The sequence below is a fragment of the Setaria viridis genome, chromosome 3, assembly GCF_005286985.2.
Source record: "Setaria viridis chromosome 3, Setaria_viridis_v4.0, whole genome shotgun sequence".
NCBI lineage: Eukaryota > Viridiplantae > Streptophyta > Magnoliopsida > Poales > Poaceae > Setaria > Setaria viridis.
Genome location: NC_048265.2, coordinates 3,179,994 through 3,197,174, shown reverse-complemented (window position 1 = coordinate 3,197,174; position 17,181 = coordinate 3,179,994). Strand labels below are relative to the sequence as shown.

The 17,181-nt window shown below is 48.1% G+C and overlaps 3 protein-coding genes and 1 long non-coding RNA gene across 5 annotated transcripts; 1 reads left to right on the top strand and 3 right to left on the bottom strand.

The window, feature by feature from the left end:
* Positions 1 to 768: 768 nt before the first annotated feature.
* LOC117849866 (uncharacterized) lies at positions 769 to 2,438 on the bottom strand. Of its 2 annotated transcripts, none has more exons than XR_004639115.2 (2): positions 1,869 to 2,438; positions 769 to 1,803 (listed from the first exon to the last, which is right to left on the bottom strand). It is a non-coding gene; the product is annotated as an uncharacterized lncRNA (long non-coding RNA). The 2 variants fall into 2 exon arrangements; XR_004639116.2 differs by having other exon boundaries at positions 769 to 1,800.
* A 1,159-nt stretch (positions 2,439 to 3,597) lies between these two features.
* On the top strand, positions 3,598 to 5,431 carry LOC117848143 (endoglucanase 14-like). Its single transcript, XM_072292539.1, has 4 exons — positions 3,598 to 3,954; positions 4,060 to 4,146; positions 4,221 to 4,358; positions 4,482 to 5,431. Exons 1-4 carry the CDS (start codon positions 3,598 to 3,600, stop codon positions 5,007 to 5,009), a joined length of 1,110 nt encoding a protein of 369 aa, XP_072148640.1. The 3' UTR covers positions 5,010 to 5,431.
* A 664-nt stretch (positions 5,432 to 6,095) lies between these two features.
* Positions 6,096 to 8,209, bottom strand: LOC117850888 (acetylornithine aminotransferase, mitochondrial). The gene is made up of 3 exons (XM_034732774.1): positions 7,715 to 8,209; positions 7,146 to 7,580; positions 6,096 to 6,808 (listed from the first exon to the last, which is right to left on the bottom strand). Exons 1-3 carry the CDS (start codon positions 8,153 to 8,155, stop codon positions 6,272 to 6,274), a joined length of 1,413 nt encoding a protein of 470 aa, XP_034588665.1. The 5' UTR covers positions 8,156 to 8,209; the 3' UTR covers positions 6,096 to 6,271.
* A 1,257-nt stretch (positions 8,210 to 9,466) lies between these two features.
* Positions 9,467 to 14,337, bottom strand: LOC117850004 (glutamate--cysteine ligase A, chloroplastic). The gene is made up of 16 exons (XM_034731771.2): positions 14,136 to 14,337; positions 13,772 to 14,050; positions 13,288 to 13,438; positions 12,871 to 12,978; positions 12,366 to 12,458; positions 11,915 to 11,998; positions 11,675 to 11,743; positions 11,531 to 11,601; positions 11,381 to 11,449; positions 11,160 to 11,253; positions 10,948 to 11,037; positions 10,782 to 10,862; positions 10,531 to 10,623; positions 10,251 to 10,331; positions 10,068 to 10,137; positions 9,467 to 9,952 (listed from the first exon to the last, which is right to left on the bottom strand). The coding sequence occupies exons 2-16, from the start codon at positions 14,023 to 14,025 to the stop codon at positions 9,864 to 9,866; spliced, it is 1,497 nt and encodes a 498-aa protein (XP_034587662.1). The 5' UTR covers positions 14,026 to 14,050; positions 14,136 to 14,337; the 3' UTR covers positions 9,467 to 9,863.
* Positions 14,338 to 17,181: the final 2,844 nt, after the last annotated feature.

Genomic DNA, 17,181 nt, shown 5'->3' with positions numbered 1-17,181 from the left:
ACTAACGCAAAATCAAAATCTGATCTGAACGTATTAAAGGGGCTAAACGAAGAGAGTATCTGTACATTTAATTTAAATTTAGTGGTTCAAAAATGTAATTTGCACATAGGTGACATGTAAATCATCTTAGAAAGTAACCAAGCAGCAAATTCTGCAAAAGCACTATGAGAGAGCGCGCGCGCTAGCCACAATCAATTAGGTCATTGGTCTTTATAAAAAAAAAGGGTCATTTGTGGCCCATTGCGGCCCAAATTGTAGCCCACTAAAATACACCGCCAAGTTTCAATGTGGACTAATCCGCCGTGGCAGACAATCAAAATTTTCACAAAATTGTATTAAGGTCCTTTGGCAGGGTTCCCTCATCTGCTTCACCACGGGCTTGAGCGAAGCCCCTGCCAAAGGGTCTAGAACAAAACAGCTCCACCAAATAAGCCCCGCAATACATGCTCTCTGGAGCATATTGGTCGAGTGATGAAAGGATCTCGGATGTCGACTAGAGGGGGGTGAATACTCGAATCTAAAAATTTTTACATAACTTTGAACAAGTTTATAAGCAACTTCCTGAGTTTCCGAAGAATGTTCCGGAAATTTTACAACTTGCGAAATTTCCGAAGAAATCTGCGAATTCGCCGAAGAATAATGTGAGTGAACTACAACCCTAAGAAATGCTTGTCCAAAAGTAAATCGGCAAATATAGGTTAAGTGATAGGGTATTCTACGTCTCAGGAATAAGATAGAACTGCAAGCAACCTTCTAGAAAAGTAGATCGAGCACAAACCCTAAAAATATATTTTATACTTGAATATGAACGAAATGAAGAACAACAAGTACAAGAGACACAAGAATTTGTTTATTGGAGTTTAGCTCCATACTTGAAGCCTACGTCTCCGTTGAGAAACCCACGAAGGGTGAACTTTTCTCACCTAAGCTATTTTTCTCTAGCAACCACAAAAATTGAGTTAGTGTCACTTACTCTTTGAGGTAATACAAACTTCCTGTAGGTAGCCATAACCTTGGATACTCCACGGGCAACACCTAGCCGGCTAGGAGCTTGAAGCTCAAAGAGTAACAAATACGAAATCACCGGCTTGACGAAAAACAAGGTTCTCAAGAAATGGGAAATCAGCTCACTAGCACACTCTCTTGCCCTTCCCTTGAATTCCTCCTTAAATCCCCACCAAATCTCACCAAGAATGCCAAAGGGGAGTAAAGATGAGGACTTGAATGCTTTTCTAAAGCTCAGCACGAAGTTAGGTTAAGAGAGTAACTATGGGAGAGGGTGAGGGGGTATTTATGCCCCTTCACCCTGAAACTAACCGCGAAACTAGCCGTTAGGATGTTAAGTTACGGAGTTTTCCAATGCTTTCTTCGGAAACTCCAAAATATTTCGGAACTTTCTTCGGAATACTCCGGAGCTCTCATATCATCACCATTCTAAGTATCCCCAAGTAAAATGCCGATGCAAAAGGTATCTCTCATAGGTTGGTTAGGTCATCTTGAGCACCTTTCTCAATGTAAAGATCAAATATTATGTATGCCTCTTAATAGTGCGGCATTTCTATACTCAAATTCAAATAAAAATAAATTTAGCCTTCAAGGTATGCCTCATATTCATTCATTTCCTTTTCGAGAGTCATCCACAAGTACTATATGTCCACCAATCATTTTAAACCTGCATTTGAAAGTTCATTAGATACTTAAGCTTATATCATTAATTCAATAAACTTACTTAGGGGTCGAGATACTCTTCATGCGGGAGAAAAAAACTAGCTCCCCGCAGCTCCTGCCCCTTCCCCACGCCTGCTGTTACCGATTGCCCATCAACTTTGAAAATCACAGCTGAAATTGCATCCAAAATCGTGTTGTACCTGGAGGTTGAAGGCTTGCCGACGACTGAGGCCAGCTGCACCTTCCACGGCTAGAGCGGGCACGCCGCCCGCCACAGCTGAACTGCCGGCGCGAGCGCGCCAGCCGCCATCAATTCCTTAGCCGCAGCCATGCGCGCTTGGGCAGGGGAGCAACGGTAGGAGCGTGCAGCACAGCATGAGGAAGCGGCACAGCGAAGCGGAGCAGCAGCAGCAGTGCATGAGCAGTAGCATGGGGAAGCAGGATGGCAAGGCTGGGACTGAGGGACGGAGGGGCGGCGGCTTGCGGGAAAGAGGATGAAGACCGACCAAAGCAAATAGATGGGAGCCAGAGAAAAGAACGGGTAAGGGAGAATAAAGAAAGAAAGAAAGAAAAGTATAAGAAAAAAGAAGGGGAAAAAATTGAGTCCTTTTTCACTTATTTGTCAATTTCAAATAAAGTTAAATTATTCATTCAAACAATCCACACAGCCAAGGCCATGTAGGACATTTGACCTCTCACATCTATTCCTACAAATACAAGAGAAGTCGTTTTGCTAAACATTTTTCAGAATGGCTTCAACTCTACCAGAGAAGCTGATTCACCACAGGAACCACAACCGGAGTCGTTTCAGTCACAGGAACCACAACCGGAGAAGCTGATTCACCATAGGAACCACAACCGGAATCGTTTCAGCCACAGCCACAGCCCTACCAAACGAGCCCTAATTGAAGCAGCGCAGAGAAATAAAAGGAATTGAATCCTCGTTCAATCCAAATCCACTACAGCATCTCCGAGAGGCAATTTCGGTTACATTCTCTCCCTGGCTCCAAGATCAAAATCACATCCTTTGCTAGCATAGCATCTCGTGTCATTCTCAATCCTATATCTCTATTTTGATTCCCAAAATTTAAAAAGGATGTCCTTACTCTATCCCAAACGATCAATGTCGAATCACCTTGCCTCCAACATTCACTCCTTTCCTCTTGTTCAAGCCGATTGACCATGCAGATGGTGAAACTGTAGTCTGTAGCTAGTGTAGTACCACATGTCACTCGCTCGTTTCTCCCACGTTATTCGCCGAGCAAATTCAGGGTATTTCCGGCGCAGGCATCCTATTTGAACGCCACGAAATCATCTGATTCCAAAAATGCATTTACGCTGGATTCAAATGTGTGCATGCGTTCTTTCTATTCCTTTGAGGCCGGCCGGTTCCACTGTGTTCATCCGCCTATAAATACCCGTAGCAAGAACAAGAGAGATTCAAGCAATTGAACTTCACCGCTGCACGAGTACTACTAGCAGATTTTGGAGAGATCGATCGATCAGAGGCACTTCAAGTTTGTGTGAGAGAGATGATGGGTAGCATGGTGCGGCTTCTTGCTGCTGTTGGGCTGGCGGTTTTGCTTGGGCTGCGCGACCTCCTCCTGCGCGGGCCAGCCCGACTACCGCGCCGCGCTGGCCAACTCGCTGCTCTACTTCGAGGGGCAGCGCTCCGGCAAGCTGCCGCCGGACCAGCGCGTCCAGTGGCGCGGCGACTCCGCGCTCGCCGACGGCCGCGACCACGGCGTAAGCACTGCCGTTACACACTTATTATACTTGCAAGCACGACATTAATTTCATCACCTCGCTGACATGGATTATATATATACTTATATATCTGTGTGCGTGCATGATTGCGACGCGATCGAGCAGGTGGATCTCACAGGCGGCTACTACGACTCCGGCGACAACGTCAAGTTCGGCCCCCCGATGGCGTTCACCGTGACGATGCTGGCGTGGGGCGTCGTCGAGTACGCGCGGCCGCTCGCGGCGGCGGGGGAGCTCCGGAACGCGCTGGCCGCCGTCCGCTGGGCCGCGGACTACCTGGCCCGGGCGCACGCCGCCGCGGAGACCCTCTACGTGCAGGTCGGCGACGGCGACTCCGACCACTCGTGCTGGCAGCGCCCCGAGGACATGGACACGCCGCGGACGGCATACAGCGTCGACGCCTCCCGCCCGGGATCTGACGTCGCAGCCGAGACGGCCGCCGCGCTCGCCGCGGCCGCCGTCGCGTTCCGGCGGCTCGACGGCGGATACAGCGCGATGCTCCTCGGGCACGCCGAGCAGGTACGACAAGAACGTGCGCCCATGCATGCATGCGTACTACAATACAAGTCTACGACACGTTGCAAACTAATGTTCCGTTCCATGGTCGCCGTTGTGTGCATGCAGCTGTTCCGTTTCGCCAAGAACCGCCGTGGCCTCTACCACAACAGCGTGCCGGGGGCTGCAAAATTCTATCCTAGCAGCGGCGACGAGGTATACTGCCATTTACTTTACTTCTTCAATGGCATGAATGTTTCTTGTTGGGATCACAAATGGTGCAGGACGAGCTGATCTGGGCTGCAGTCTGGCTCTTCGTCGCCACCGGTGGTGCAGACTACAAGGCCTTCATCCTCGGCGACGGCAACAGCGGCGGAGTGCAGTCAGCGCTGTCATGGTACAACAAGTTCCTCGGCGCTCAGGCACTGGTCGCAAAGGCGAGCGAGCATCTAGCCATGCTAGATTTAACTAGCTATGTGCCTATGTACACCCTGCAGCACTTGACAGTGACAAAGAGAGAAATAATTTACAATGGCTGTTCATGTTTGCAGCTTATCCTCGACGGGAAGCTGCCCGACGCCGGCAACCCGGCGGCGATGAAGCGCAGCCTGGAGCAGTTCCTCTGCAACGTGGCGCAGCACGGCGGCGGCGCCAAGCTCAGCCCCGGCGGCATGCTCTGGACGCAGCCCTGGAACAACCTGCAGTTCGTGACGTCGGCGGCGTTCGTCGCCGCCGCGCACGCCGACCACCTGGCGGGCGCCTCGCTCCGGTGCGGCGGCTGGGCGGCTCTGCCGCCGCCGCAGCTCCTCTCGTTCGCGTGGTCGCAGGCGGACTACATCCTCGGCGCCAACCCGGGGCAGATGAGCTACATGGTCGGGTTCGGGGCGAGGTTCCCGGAGCGGGTGCACCACCGCGGCGCGTCGGTGCCGTCCATCAAGTCCAGCCCCGGCAAGATCACCTGCAAGGGCGGGTTCGACTACTTCAGCAGGAGCACGCCCAACCCCAACGTGCTCGTCGGCGCCATCGTCGGAGGGCCCGACGGGAACGACCAGTACAGCGACTCCCGGGAGAACTTCTAGCAGGCCGAGCCGTCCACCGTCACCGTCGCGCCCATCGTCGGAGTGCTTGCGAGGCTTCTGCACAGCTGAGACGTGCTCCCTTTGGCACGGCTCATCCCAAAACGGCTTCACCGGTGAAGCCAAAGCCGGTGAAGCCAAAAAAATTGGTTTCACCCAGCTTCTAGTTCATTTTAGTTCCGGCTTACAAAACAACTTCACGCTACAGTAGCTCGATTTGCGTGAAATAGATGAAGCCAAAGCCGAAATAAGCCGTGCCAAAGAGAACCTTAGTCAGGAGTGTTGTGCATGCCAAGTGAAACCATTCATTTATTACTCTCAGAAGTCAGAACACCATTCATCATCTTGTAAATTGAAAACGATGACATCCATTCCAATAAAATCACTGCTTATTGCTCTCACAGAGAGCATCACATCCAAACGTGTTGGCCAGATTACAAAATTCGGGAGACTAAAATTCAATCCTTAATAATTACATATATGATTGCAAATTCCGGTGATATGGTATGGCAAGTTTAATTTCCGGGGTTTTTCTACCGCCCATCTGTGCATCTCCACAAAATCCCCTCAATCCTCAGTTCTTTCCTAAACCGCATGCAAGAGCAGGAAGATAGAAACTGAAGGAGCTTAGAGCAACTCCACTAGATTCTCTAAACAGCCCCCTATCTTAAGTTTAGAGGGCTAAGTAAAAAAAAGCACTCCAACAGGCTCTCTACTTGTCTCCCTATTATAGGGAGGCCTCCAATTTCCCCTCTCCACCCTCCATTCTTGAGGGGTCTCTAGGGATATTGCTGGAGTTGAAGATATTTTTATAGCCCTTAAAAAGATAGAAAAAACCTTATTTGGTGAGCTCTTACTAGAGTTGCTCTGGGGCTACACTGCCATCGTACAGTAGGTTTAATGTTGATGCTGATGGAATCAGAAACTGCTAGGCCAACTTATTGTGCAAAGCGGAGTTGTTACTTTTTGTTGTACTCTTAATGCACAACTGAGACATGCTCCACCCTTAACCGGGAGTTGTGCTAACTGCTAAGAGAAATCCAACATAAGATGTCGATTACTTCTCTTACTCTCAGAACATCTTGTAAATTGACATGACAACCAATAAATCACTTACTCTCAGAAAGATGGGTGAAAATGGGTCCAACATGAAATTATTCGATTCCCAAATTTGGAACAAGCTTCCAATGCGGACCTATAACATACACTATCTGAACCTCCCAAAAGGGAGGATCATTCTACAATTGACAAGGCATGTAGTTACATTAAGAAGATGCAGCATCAAGCGCCGGTAGACAGTCCCTTATAACATCGGCGGCTTGCTCCAGCTCCTTCTCTGAGATGATGAGTGGCGGCACGAGCCTCACAACATTGCCTTTCCCAGCTGTCAGCACTATGACACCAGCATCAAGGCATGCATCGACCAGAGGACCAGCCGGTACATCTAGCTCGATGCCGACAATGAGGCCAACACCACGGACCTCCTTTACGTGTGGGTTTCCGCTCAGCTTGGTGCGGAGAAGCTGCTTGAAGTTCTCTCCTTTCTTGGACACCTCAGCCAAGAAACCAGGTTTCTGGATTTTGTCCAATACTGTTAGTGCAGTCTTGCAGACAAGAGGGCCACCACCGAATGTTGTACCATGGTCGCCGTAGTTTATGGCTGCAGCAACCTTTTCCTTAACCAAGACAGCGCCGATCGGGAGACCATTCGCTAGTGGCTTTGCTAAGGTCATAATGTCCGGTGCTACTCCATACGCCTCATGTGCCCAGAGGTAACCTGTGCGCCCCAAACCACATTGCACCTGTTTTTCAAAACCATAAAGCAACATTAGATTAGATGTTTTCAACTTCACAGATAGATGCAACTTGGCAGGCATGGAACACTACCACGATGTACTGAATGACAATCTGAATTCAGAAGAGAGAATGATGTTATTTCAGATAAGAACAGAAATGCAAACTCTCATGTCCCTGTTCAGTCCTATGGCAATTCTATTTGTTCATGACCCAAAGCTATAATCTTTTATTCTTTCATAACAAATTGTATATAGTTCTTAAATCAAATATAGTTCAGTCCTATGGCAATTCCTTTAAATGAATAGAACAGAGAGTAGCAATGGCAGAGCACAGCGTATATACCTCATCAAAGACCAAGAGAGCTCCAGCCTCGTCACATGCCTCCCGCAGCCCCTGCAAGAACTCCTGGGTGGCACTATGAATGCCACCCTCACCCTGCACGGGCTCCACGAACACAGCGGCGAGCCTGCCGGACTGTATCACCTTCTTGGCCTCCTGCAGGTTGCCGTACTCCACGAAGGTCCCGCCAGGCATGACGGGCGCGAACGGTTCCCGGTACTGCGACTTGCTGGTGAGCGCGACCGAGCCCATGGTCCGGCCATGGAAGCAGTTGGTGAAGGCCAGGAACTCGGATGGCGGATCGTCGCTGTCGGGGTGCGCGACCCGCTGGAACTTGCGGGAGAACTTGATGGCCGCCTCGTTGGCCTCCGTGCCGGAGTTGGCGAAGAAGGCACGGTCCGCGAAGGAGGACTCCACGAGCCGCTTGGCGAGCGCAACCTGCGCAACACAGAGCGGAATATCACGGTCAGCGGGCGCCTAAAGGAGGAGAGAAGCGACGCCAGGCCGGCGGGGGCAATGCGTCGAACACGTCGCGGGCGGAGGAGGAGGAGGAGAGGGCATGGGGGAAGCACCTGCGCCCTGGTGTAGTAGACGTTGCTGACGTGGATGAGGGTGCCGCTCTGCTGCCCGATGGTGGCGGTCACTTCCGGCTCGCCGTGGCCGAGCGAGGTGACGGCGATGCCGGCGGCCATGTCGAGGTACTCGCGGCCGTCGAGGTCGTAGACCTTGCAGCCGCGGCCGGCCTCGAGGACGACGCGGGAGCGGTTGTAGGTGCCCACGAGGTACCGCGCCTCGTCCTCCATCACGGCCAGGCTCGCCGCCGTGAGCTCCCGCCGCGCCGCCCCGGCCCCCGCGGTCGGGGGCGGCGGCGGCGCCTCCGCCGCGAGGCAGGCCGAGACGCGGGCGCGGCGGGACGACGGACGGGCGATCCGCGATCCCGCGCCAGGGACGCGGGAGGACGCCGGCTTGGCGGCGACGGGCGCGACGGCGAGGAAGGACTGGAGCGAGTTCATGGCGGAGGATTGGAGTTGGACTGGGGGCGTGGGGACGGGGGGGAGTGTTTCCTTGCGTGGGGATTTTAATACCGGGGGGATTGCCTTTTGGGAGCGGGAGTTTCCAAGATATCCGTGCGATTGTGTGTGGGCGCCTGGTGCTCCGGATCAAGCGTATGTGGGGCCCGCGTGGAAGTGAGACGGAGAGGGGGGAGTAGGTGCGTGTGCGCGGTTGGTAGCGCACATAGCCGTGGCGTGCGTGCAGCCGTCTCGGGTCAGCTGGTCAGATGTCTGAGGACAAGCACGTTTCAAACTCTGGCTTCGTTCTCGCTAACTACTGCTCTTTGACTACTTAATCTCTGGAGCTGTTTGGCAATAGGATGTTAAAACACCCATTGGATGCTAATTAGGAGTATTAAATATAGGTTAATTATAAAACTAATTGCACAGATGGAATGTAATTCGCGAGATGAATCTATTAAGCCTAATTAGTACATGATTTGATAATGTGGTGCTACAGTAACCATTTGCTAATGATGGATTAATTAGGCTTAATAGATTCGTCTCGCGAATTAGCACAGGGTTCTGCAATTAGTTTTATAATTAGCTCATGTTTAGTTCTCCTAATTAGCATCTGAATATCTGATATGACACTATTAAAATTTAGCACCTTATATTCAAATACCCCTTGTACGTGTTGGAGTGACAGCAAGACCACGAGAAAACATAAGCACGATCCGCACGCTCTCTTTCCTCCGGAACGGCGAGCTCATCCACGGCGCGATGTCACCCTGACTTCTCTCCTCTCGTTTCTGACGGCTCCCCTTTACCGGATTAGTCGCAGCCATCTAAACCCACCTTTGACTGTTTTGCTGCCGACTGCCGTTAGCTTAACTCACCTTGCCCTGAGTCTTCCATGATCTCAGTTTTTCTAATTGGCACCGAGTTTTCATAATCACTGTACCCCTTGATTTCCATTGCCTAATTGCCCAAGCCGTTGCTTTGTATTCCCTCGGCCCCAAGATACAGCTACATTTAGGTTTTTTAAAGTCAAACTTTTTTAAACTCTGGCCAACAATCTCTCTAGAAATAATTTATTTCAGATAAAAAAGATTATATATTATAATAGTTGCAACAATAAATCTACTAACATTTTTATATTATTAGTTTTTATAGTTACTTCACTATTCGTAGTCAAAATTAAAAAAAAATAAACGTATTACATTGTTCTCCTCTCCAAGTAGTGCACGGAGACAGACAATGACGCACGGATCTTAGAGCAAAGATGGTTAGGCATCAGGCGTATCGAAAACCGACGATTCAGAATCCACAGATCAAACCATCAGTTTATTCATCGTCGATGCAATTATCATGTAGTAAAAGCACAAACATCCCAGCAATCAAGGAAGAAACAAACTGTTGCCATCGTGCAGAGAATGGGCTTGTTATTTTTCGTACAACATTTTGACCTCAGAGCAAAAGGGCCGGTACAAACAGTGGTTTGTTCCATCTCACTGGAGACTGGGGGTGAAGTCAAAACATAGTGGTCGCTCGCGAAATTATTTGTGGCCACAGCGCCGGGTCAGTTGGCGGTTTTCCCCGTCAACGAGTCACAAAGCTGAGCCTGAGATGAGACTTAACAGTTCCAGGCGTTGAATGGATCAAGACGAGATTGTGTATCAAAATCACAGAGCGCATCTACAAGCTCTGTCCAGCGATCGTCAAGTCATCAGTATAGCAAGTGCTGGAAAACATGGTCCACGTTGCGTTGCCACTTGGTCTCGTATAGATTCAGAAGCCTCTCGGCAGGTGTCACTCCTGTCGACAATTTAGAGTTAGCAACTGACTGAGGGGAGGAGAGCCATGGCAAAACACTGTTGTCTCAGACAATTGAATCAAGAAGTGAAGACGGTGAATAGCATTGGTACGTTACCTGTGCTCACCACTTGCTCAACCTCTCTCAAGAAACCAACCTCCTTGTACCCTCTTCTTTCTAATCCATTCTGCGTTTGGACAGCATAAGCATTATTTACAAACAGCAGTTCTATGGACTTGGCCTTTCTTCAAAAGAAACAAGAATAAAGCAAATGAAGTAGTAGCACGGTGATGCACTAACCTTAGCCAATGTTAGAACTTCTTCAGCTAAATGTCTTACATATCCATCACGAAATGGTGTCTTAAAACCAGTCACCGGTACCTGATCAAATATACCACTATAAGACAAACAAAATTTGCTAAAGTTTATTCTTATCTACTACTACACGATCTCTGATCACAAAATTACAATAAACTCTATTGGACTGTTGGAATTGTGAGGCAAAAAACAAATTCTAATTTCATATAAAGAATATTTTCTATCAAATGGAAGGACAGAGGGCACAATTATCTTAAGGTACCTTCCGTCTTAGCATCTCTCGTTCCTCCTTTGTCCAATCAAAAGTCATGTCCAAAATGCTTTGTAACGATTCCTCATCGTATAACAGCCCAACCTGCAGATAAGTATAAGGTGGAAATCTGATTCAAAACTTCTAGCAAAAAAAAACTAAAATAAAGTAAGAATGTTTAGTAGAAATTCATATGAATCACTGGCCATCAGAGATAGTGTGTAGAAATATAAAACAAAGACGAAGGGAAACAGATCACACACCCAAAATGCAGGCAAAGCACACAATCTCCTCCACGGGCCACCATCAGCACCTCTCATCTCAAGGTATCTCTTTAACCTAACCTGCAAGCAGATACAAAGGGCAGAGTTAGTACGATAAACTAGCAATGACAGATATGCAATCATGTAAAGGGATAAAAGAGTAAACCTCGGGAAAAATTGTTGTTAGATGGTTCTCCCAATCATTAAGAGTAGGCAACTCCCCAGGAACTTGTGGAAGCTTTCCTTGCATAAAATCCTGCAGATAATACATGTCGAATGAGATTTTATGAATCAAAACCAAACGCTGTGTCTTGCAAAAAGAAAACTTTAACAATACAGAACTACAGAAGTAAAAGGATATCAGAGACAGAAAGAGACCCGAAATGACATTCCGGTGCAGTCAATATACTTCTTATTTCGATACACAAAATACATTGGGACATCCAATGCATAATCCACATATCGCTCAAATCTGCTCCCAAACAGAAACTATAGTTAGTATCATTTCAATGGAAAATATCTTTGAGTGAAATCAGGCTATCATTCAAATCATTGGCACTCAAGACGGTGAAGAGGGAGGAGTTCACAGGAATGCTAACCCAAATGAGTCATCAAAAACAAAAGGGAGCATTCCTGCACGGTTGTTATCAGTATCTGTCCAGATATGGCTGCAGGTAATGGTAACTATGTTAACAACTACAGATAATGAAACAAGTTATGTATGTTGTGAAGGGCTATCATGTAAATACCTCCTTAAGCTGAGAAATCCATTTGGCTTTCCTTCTTTAAAGGGAGAATTGGCAAATATCGCTGTTGCAATCTGTTAAATGAACAAGCCAAGATGATTTGAGAACAGCAAATAAATGATCACGGAAGATAATAAAAATACCCACAGGCTGCAAGGCGAGGCCAGCACGAAATTTCCTTATCATATCCTGTTCTGAACTGAAGTCAAGATTAACCTGGAAACAGCAGAGTAGACTTCAGTCAAGATTATCATAATGCAAATCAGTTAAGTTCTTTAGTGAATCAACTTATGTCACAACTTTCAAGACTCTCTGAAATGAGCTCAAATAGAAGGTAATGTTATTGTGAAAATGGCACCCCATGCATAGAAATAAAAATACGCTCACCTGCACAGTACATGTCCGAAACATCATATCATGGCCAAGAGTACCAACTTTAGGCATGTAATTCCTCATTATTTCGTATCTTCCCTACAAAGCAATAACTGATTTTGTCAGATTTTATCGGAGAAACGTAACAGTTCAACTATGTTACCTTTAACATGGCCACTTTATCAGTCATTTTTTCTAAGTGCTCAACAAATGTGATGGATAACCAGCAAGTTCATATTGTTGTGTCAAGCAATGGGAGATGTATCAAAAGACAGCTTTTCTAGTGATACAATCTTCTTTGTTTAAGTATCAAAGACTGCTATGGACGAAAATCAAAACAAGTATGTTGGGTCGAAGTGACCATTAGTTTTTTTTTTTGAGGGCACAAAGTGACCATTAGTAGACAGTCCAGGAACAAAGCAAAGTTCAAAACATTTAGTTTTACAAGATCAAAGGACAGAATTACCTTTGGCATTATTGGTATATCACTCAGTGCCCATTTTGGCTGAAAGCCAAGTCCAAGAAATCCTATTCCCATTTCCTCTCCAACTGCTTTGACCTACAAGAAGATGCAAATTTTTTAGTTCTATCCTGATTGCACAGAAACGCATAAATCTATTGCCAAAGCAGTAACATGAAACATATGAAACATTTTGTTCATATTCCAAAGAGACCCTAGTCTGCTTGGTACCCCCCAAAAAAAGTGCCCATCTGGGTACCGATTTTCTTACAAAGACAAACAGAGAAACTCCAACAAGATGCTCAAGTTGAAGGCATAGTTCTCCATAGAATTATCGTGGTAGCCAGGCAGGGATATAAATAAGCATTTGGCTTGCAGTATGAGTTTGGGATTGGATCATCTTCTGGCAAAAGAATGATCAGGCATATTCACAAGTAAAAACCGCACAAGCTAACAGATCATAAATTCTGTAAGACTATACAAGGAATGCTATGTCGGTAAGAGAATTTACCTGATAAAGATGTGAATTGACCTCAGCGCAAGTCTGATGTAATGTTTCAAGGGGAGCACCACTAAGTTCAAATTGGCCACCAGGTTCTAGAGAGATGCTTTGCTTTCCCTGCATCCATACAAATAAGTCCAGTTACAAAGATATGTTAAAGTCATTGGAAAAACCTTCATTACCCTTCTGTTTGGAAGTGGCATCTAAAGTATGGGTGGGGGTGACCCATTGAAATGAATGGGCATTTTCCTTTTTTTTTCTCGAACACGCAAGAGAGTTGTGTATCAGTATATTAAGAAGAAAACGGTTTCTAGGAAAAACCCAGGATACACAAAGGACATTTTCCTTTTTCATCCAATTTCAGTTGTTGGGGGATGGTATGTAAATGCGCATTCATACAAAAGGAAAAGAGCAATGCAACAGTACCTGCTTCAGGCCGATAACATTGTTTTCTTCCATTATCTTGTCCCAAGAAAATCTCTCAGCGAGCCCATTCAGTATGTCACGAATCTGATTGTAGTTTATAGGGCGTAATGTGTCAACTTCAAAACCAAACTTCTCATGCTCCGTTCCAATTCTGTAAAAAAAAAAGACATACATTCACTTAGGGGTAAACTGAATAATCAGCTGCAATATGTTAGAAAAAAAAACACTGGCAGCTTATACCACAATAAATTGCCAATGCGCAAAAAAAATTGAATGCAGCTACCAGATAAAATGATGGCCAAGTGATCACATTCACGAATGCATTGTACTACAGAATACACTAGTACAGCAGACTTAACACTACAAGGCACTAGTCCCATTCATCACATCTACCAACCAACCAAAAACAACGCCTCCACGTGAAACATTCCAATATTCCATCACTAGGAAAGTAACAAAAAGGAGCATATCGAAGCTTTCTCACCTCCAATTCTCCTTGGGCTTGCACCCGGAGGCCAGGTACGCGACGAGGTCATCCTTGGTGAGGGGCTCCGTCATCTGCACGGCCTCCTCCGTCGGCGGGCTCGCCGCCACGGCCCCGCCGCGCCTCCTCCCTCTCCTGGCGGCGGCCGCCGGGAGCCCGACCGCCGCGAACCCCGTCGGGCGCCCCCGCCTCCTCCCCGCGGCCGCGCCGTCCGGCGACACCCGCGCGACCGCCAGCCGCGACGCCACCGCCATCGAATCGAACGGCCAGCCAACCAACCTGCCAAAATTCACCCTCCCCCAGGGGGAAAAGTCAGCGGGAATCGCGCAACCCGGGCGCCAGCCACCGAACTCAACCCGCTCACCTCGCCCGCTCGGGTGGTCGGTCACTCGGGGCCCCTGAGGCTAGGCTGTAGGCTAGGGTTCGTCGTCGCCGCCCGCTGCCGCCGGCTGCGGCTTCCGGCTTCCGCTACGAGAGCCGAGGAGTAAGAAGAGACGGAGGGAGGGGGAGGGAAAAGAGGCAGCGTGCGGGTCGCTTATAAAGCGGTGAGGTGGGGGCCCGGCCGTCAGGGAGACGCCGCGTCCGCGTCAGCACGCGGCGGCCTTGAAGTGCGCGCGGCCCCCATCGATCCGCGGGTGCGGCATCGTCAATTCGGCAGCAGCGAGGAGGGGGCGGCGGGCGGGCGAGCGACGGAGCGAGAGGGGGCTGAGGTGAGGTCTGACGTGTCGGTGTCGCTGCCCGCTGATTTGGAGCGGCCATTACTTCCAAGTAAAGGGGGATTTTCTTTGTTAAGTGGTGGGACCGACGCCCCTAATGATTCTGCTGTTTCCCAATTCTAAATTCGACAAAAGTGAGGCTGCTCCGATGATTCTAGTGCAGCTTTGCTACTTCACTGACTGGATCACTGATGACGAAGACGATGATGAGATGGTGCCGGGCTGAGATCCTCTGCGGCGGCAACACAATGGCAAGATCATCCGAGTCTCCGAAAATGAACCGAAGATTGCAAAAATCGTGTGCCGCTCATGGCATAAAGATGGCGAATACAACTAATCCTAACAAAAGCAGAGCTCATCCCAGACGTCGGATGCAGCGTCTGCAAAGCTGGGAGCAGACGCAACTCGACCTTCTGGATTCGATTGGAGTTTGCATTGGCGTGGCTTTTGGGGGTCGAGCTGCAGGCAGGCGCGAGGTCGACGGGGACGACCGAGACCGTGCGCGGGATCTCCTGCGGTCGCTGCCGCGGCGATACTGCGGCGGCGGCAACGAGCCCCGTCCGTCCGTCGTTGCTGCGCCGGCACGCAACTTGACCCCCTCGATTCCGATCTAGATTCGGCGTCTCCCTCCCTAGCGGGGATGCTTGTGCTGCGACCTTACGGCAGTCTAGAGGAAGGATTCGCGTTGCAATGGCAACACAACGCATGCGGAAATGCTCCGGGGAAATCAGGTACAGTTGGTACCAGCAAACCTTTCCATTAGCTCGACCTTTTCCAGCAGTTTGAGCTTGCATGGTGAGCGGTGAGAGAGTGAACCTCGTGCATTTTCATGGCCAGGTTCAGCGTCGCCTCTCTGCTCGAGCGAAGAATAACAGTACAAGCATGCACATGATGAGCATCAGATGGGAGGGAGCATGTGGGCTTTACAGTAGTGCCAGTGCCTACTAGTGTGCTTATTGATCCCTGGACCGCAGAACAATGATAAACAATGGGGGTGAACGCGCTTTGCAGGTGTTCTTTTTTTTTTTGAACATTTCAGGTGTTCTTCTTCGGTTGCAGGTAGAGTGCAGGAGCGGATTCTGTGCCGCGTAGACTAACGTAACGGATGTAGGTAGCTAGAACCCCTTCTATTTGACCAGGATGGAAGTAGTATGTATACGACATCTATGTCAGTATTTGAAGAAAATACATAATTGCTACGGAGTATGCTGTCTCCAGGTAACTGGTTACCTGCATCCCGTGTTCTTCATCTCCATGAAAATTTCGACCTGCCTGCTTCATCTCCAGTCAGATGCAGCTCCATTGAATCATTGCCTGCATTAATCCTAATCCATGTAGATGTGGTGTTAGGCGGTTTTCATCTCGCCCTTGGAATCATCGTGTGATCTGCTTTTTCCAGTATTCTAATTGAAACGGAAAATTGCAGCTATGAAGTGAGCTGATCACTGGACCGCGTTTGGGTATGGTTCTCTCTTACAAGTGGTCAATGTGCGTTTGGGCTTAGTTTGCTGATAGCCTGGTCCAGTTTTTAGTTTTTTTTAGGGCAAGCCCAGTTTTTAGTTGTGTTGTCGCCAGAAAAAAGATAGTACTGGGCTGATTCTTATTGGGCCACTATACGACAAATGGTCCTTTCCGAAGTTTTCATGAACCCATAAACAACATCCGGGATAGCTAGCTAAGCAGAAGCACCTCCCTCCCTGAAAAAACAAGAAGCACCTACCCTAATCTTATTCGAAATATCTCCTGTCAGGTTAAAGTGACATCATGGACCTAATCAAACTACTACTAAAAAGCGACCATTATTAAACAGCAGATTAGCCCCACCACCAACTAAGCACACAGCTAACTGCTAGCGCGCGTGAGGACAAAACAAACACGTCCGCCACTGCTACTTGCTTAATTAGCAATAACTTAGGGATGCTTGACAACACTCTACCTCATAAAAACCAACTCCACTCCACCAGCTCCACACTTTCCTAGCTCCACTCCACCAACTCAAAAAAATATGAAGCTGTTGTACATGTTTAGCAAATTGTAGTGCTCTAGCTCCAAAAACATGAGGATTTAGCGGGAATGTTCTATTTTACCCATGATGGATGGCTGGTTGTGTGTTAAGCATTCTGGTTAAAATACTGACAAAGTATTTTACACAAATTTATCAAGATTTTACAACAGAAGAATTATTTATAAATATAAGAATATGCCAATATGGTGATAATCTCATTTAGGTATCATGGTATGGTTTTTGGACAATAAAACTTGACAACAGATCCAACGAATTTGGTTTCACATTTTTATCATTTTTCTACAATTTACTATGCATTTGAGAAGATTTAGTCAAGATTTATCTTAATCAAATTCGTAACCAAAATTTCCGGGAAAATCGTTTGCTACCCAGATTCACCGAGCGCACAACCAAAACAGTCACGGACGGCTAGGCTCGTGGTCAACATGACCAAGGCCAGGTCATGGCCGGCGGTGAGGTTTCCAGTGAGGGGCCATGACCATTAGAACCGGCAGGAGGTCGCACACATATGCCCCTACTCTATGTGGCTGGAAGATGGCTGGAGATCGTCGGCGACGAGCGACGGCGGCTTTCGTGCCAAACACCGGTGACTACGATGACGGAGGAAGGAAGTGAACAAGGGCTATAGCAACTAGGGCTCACAGGGGTTCCGTTTTGCCAGACGTTGG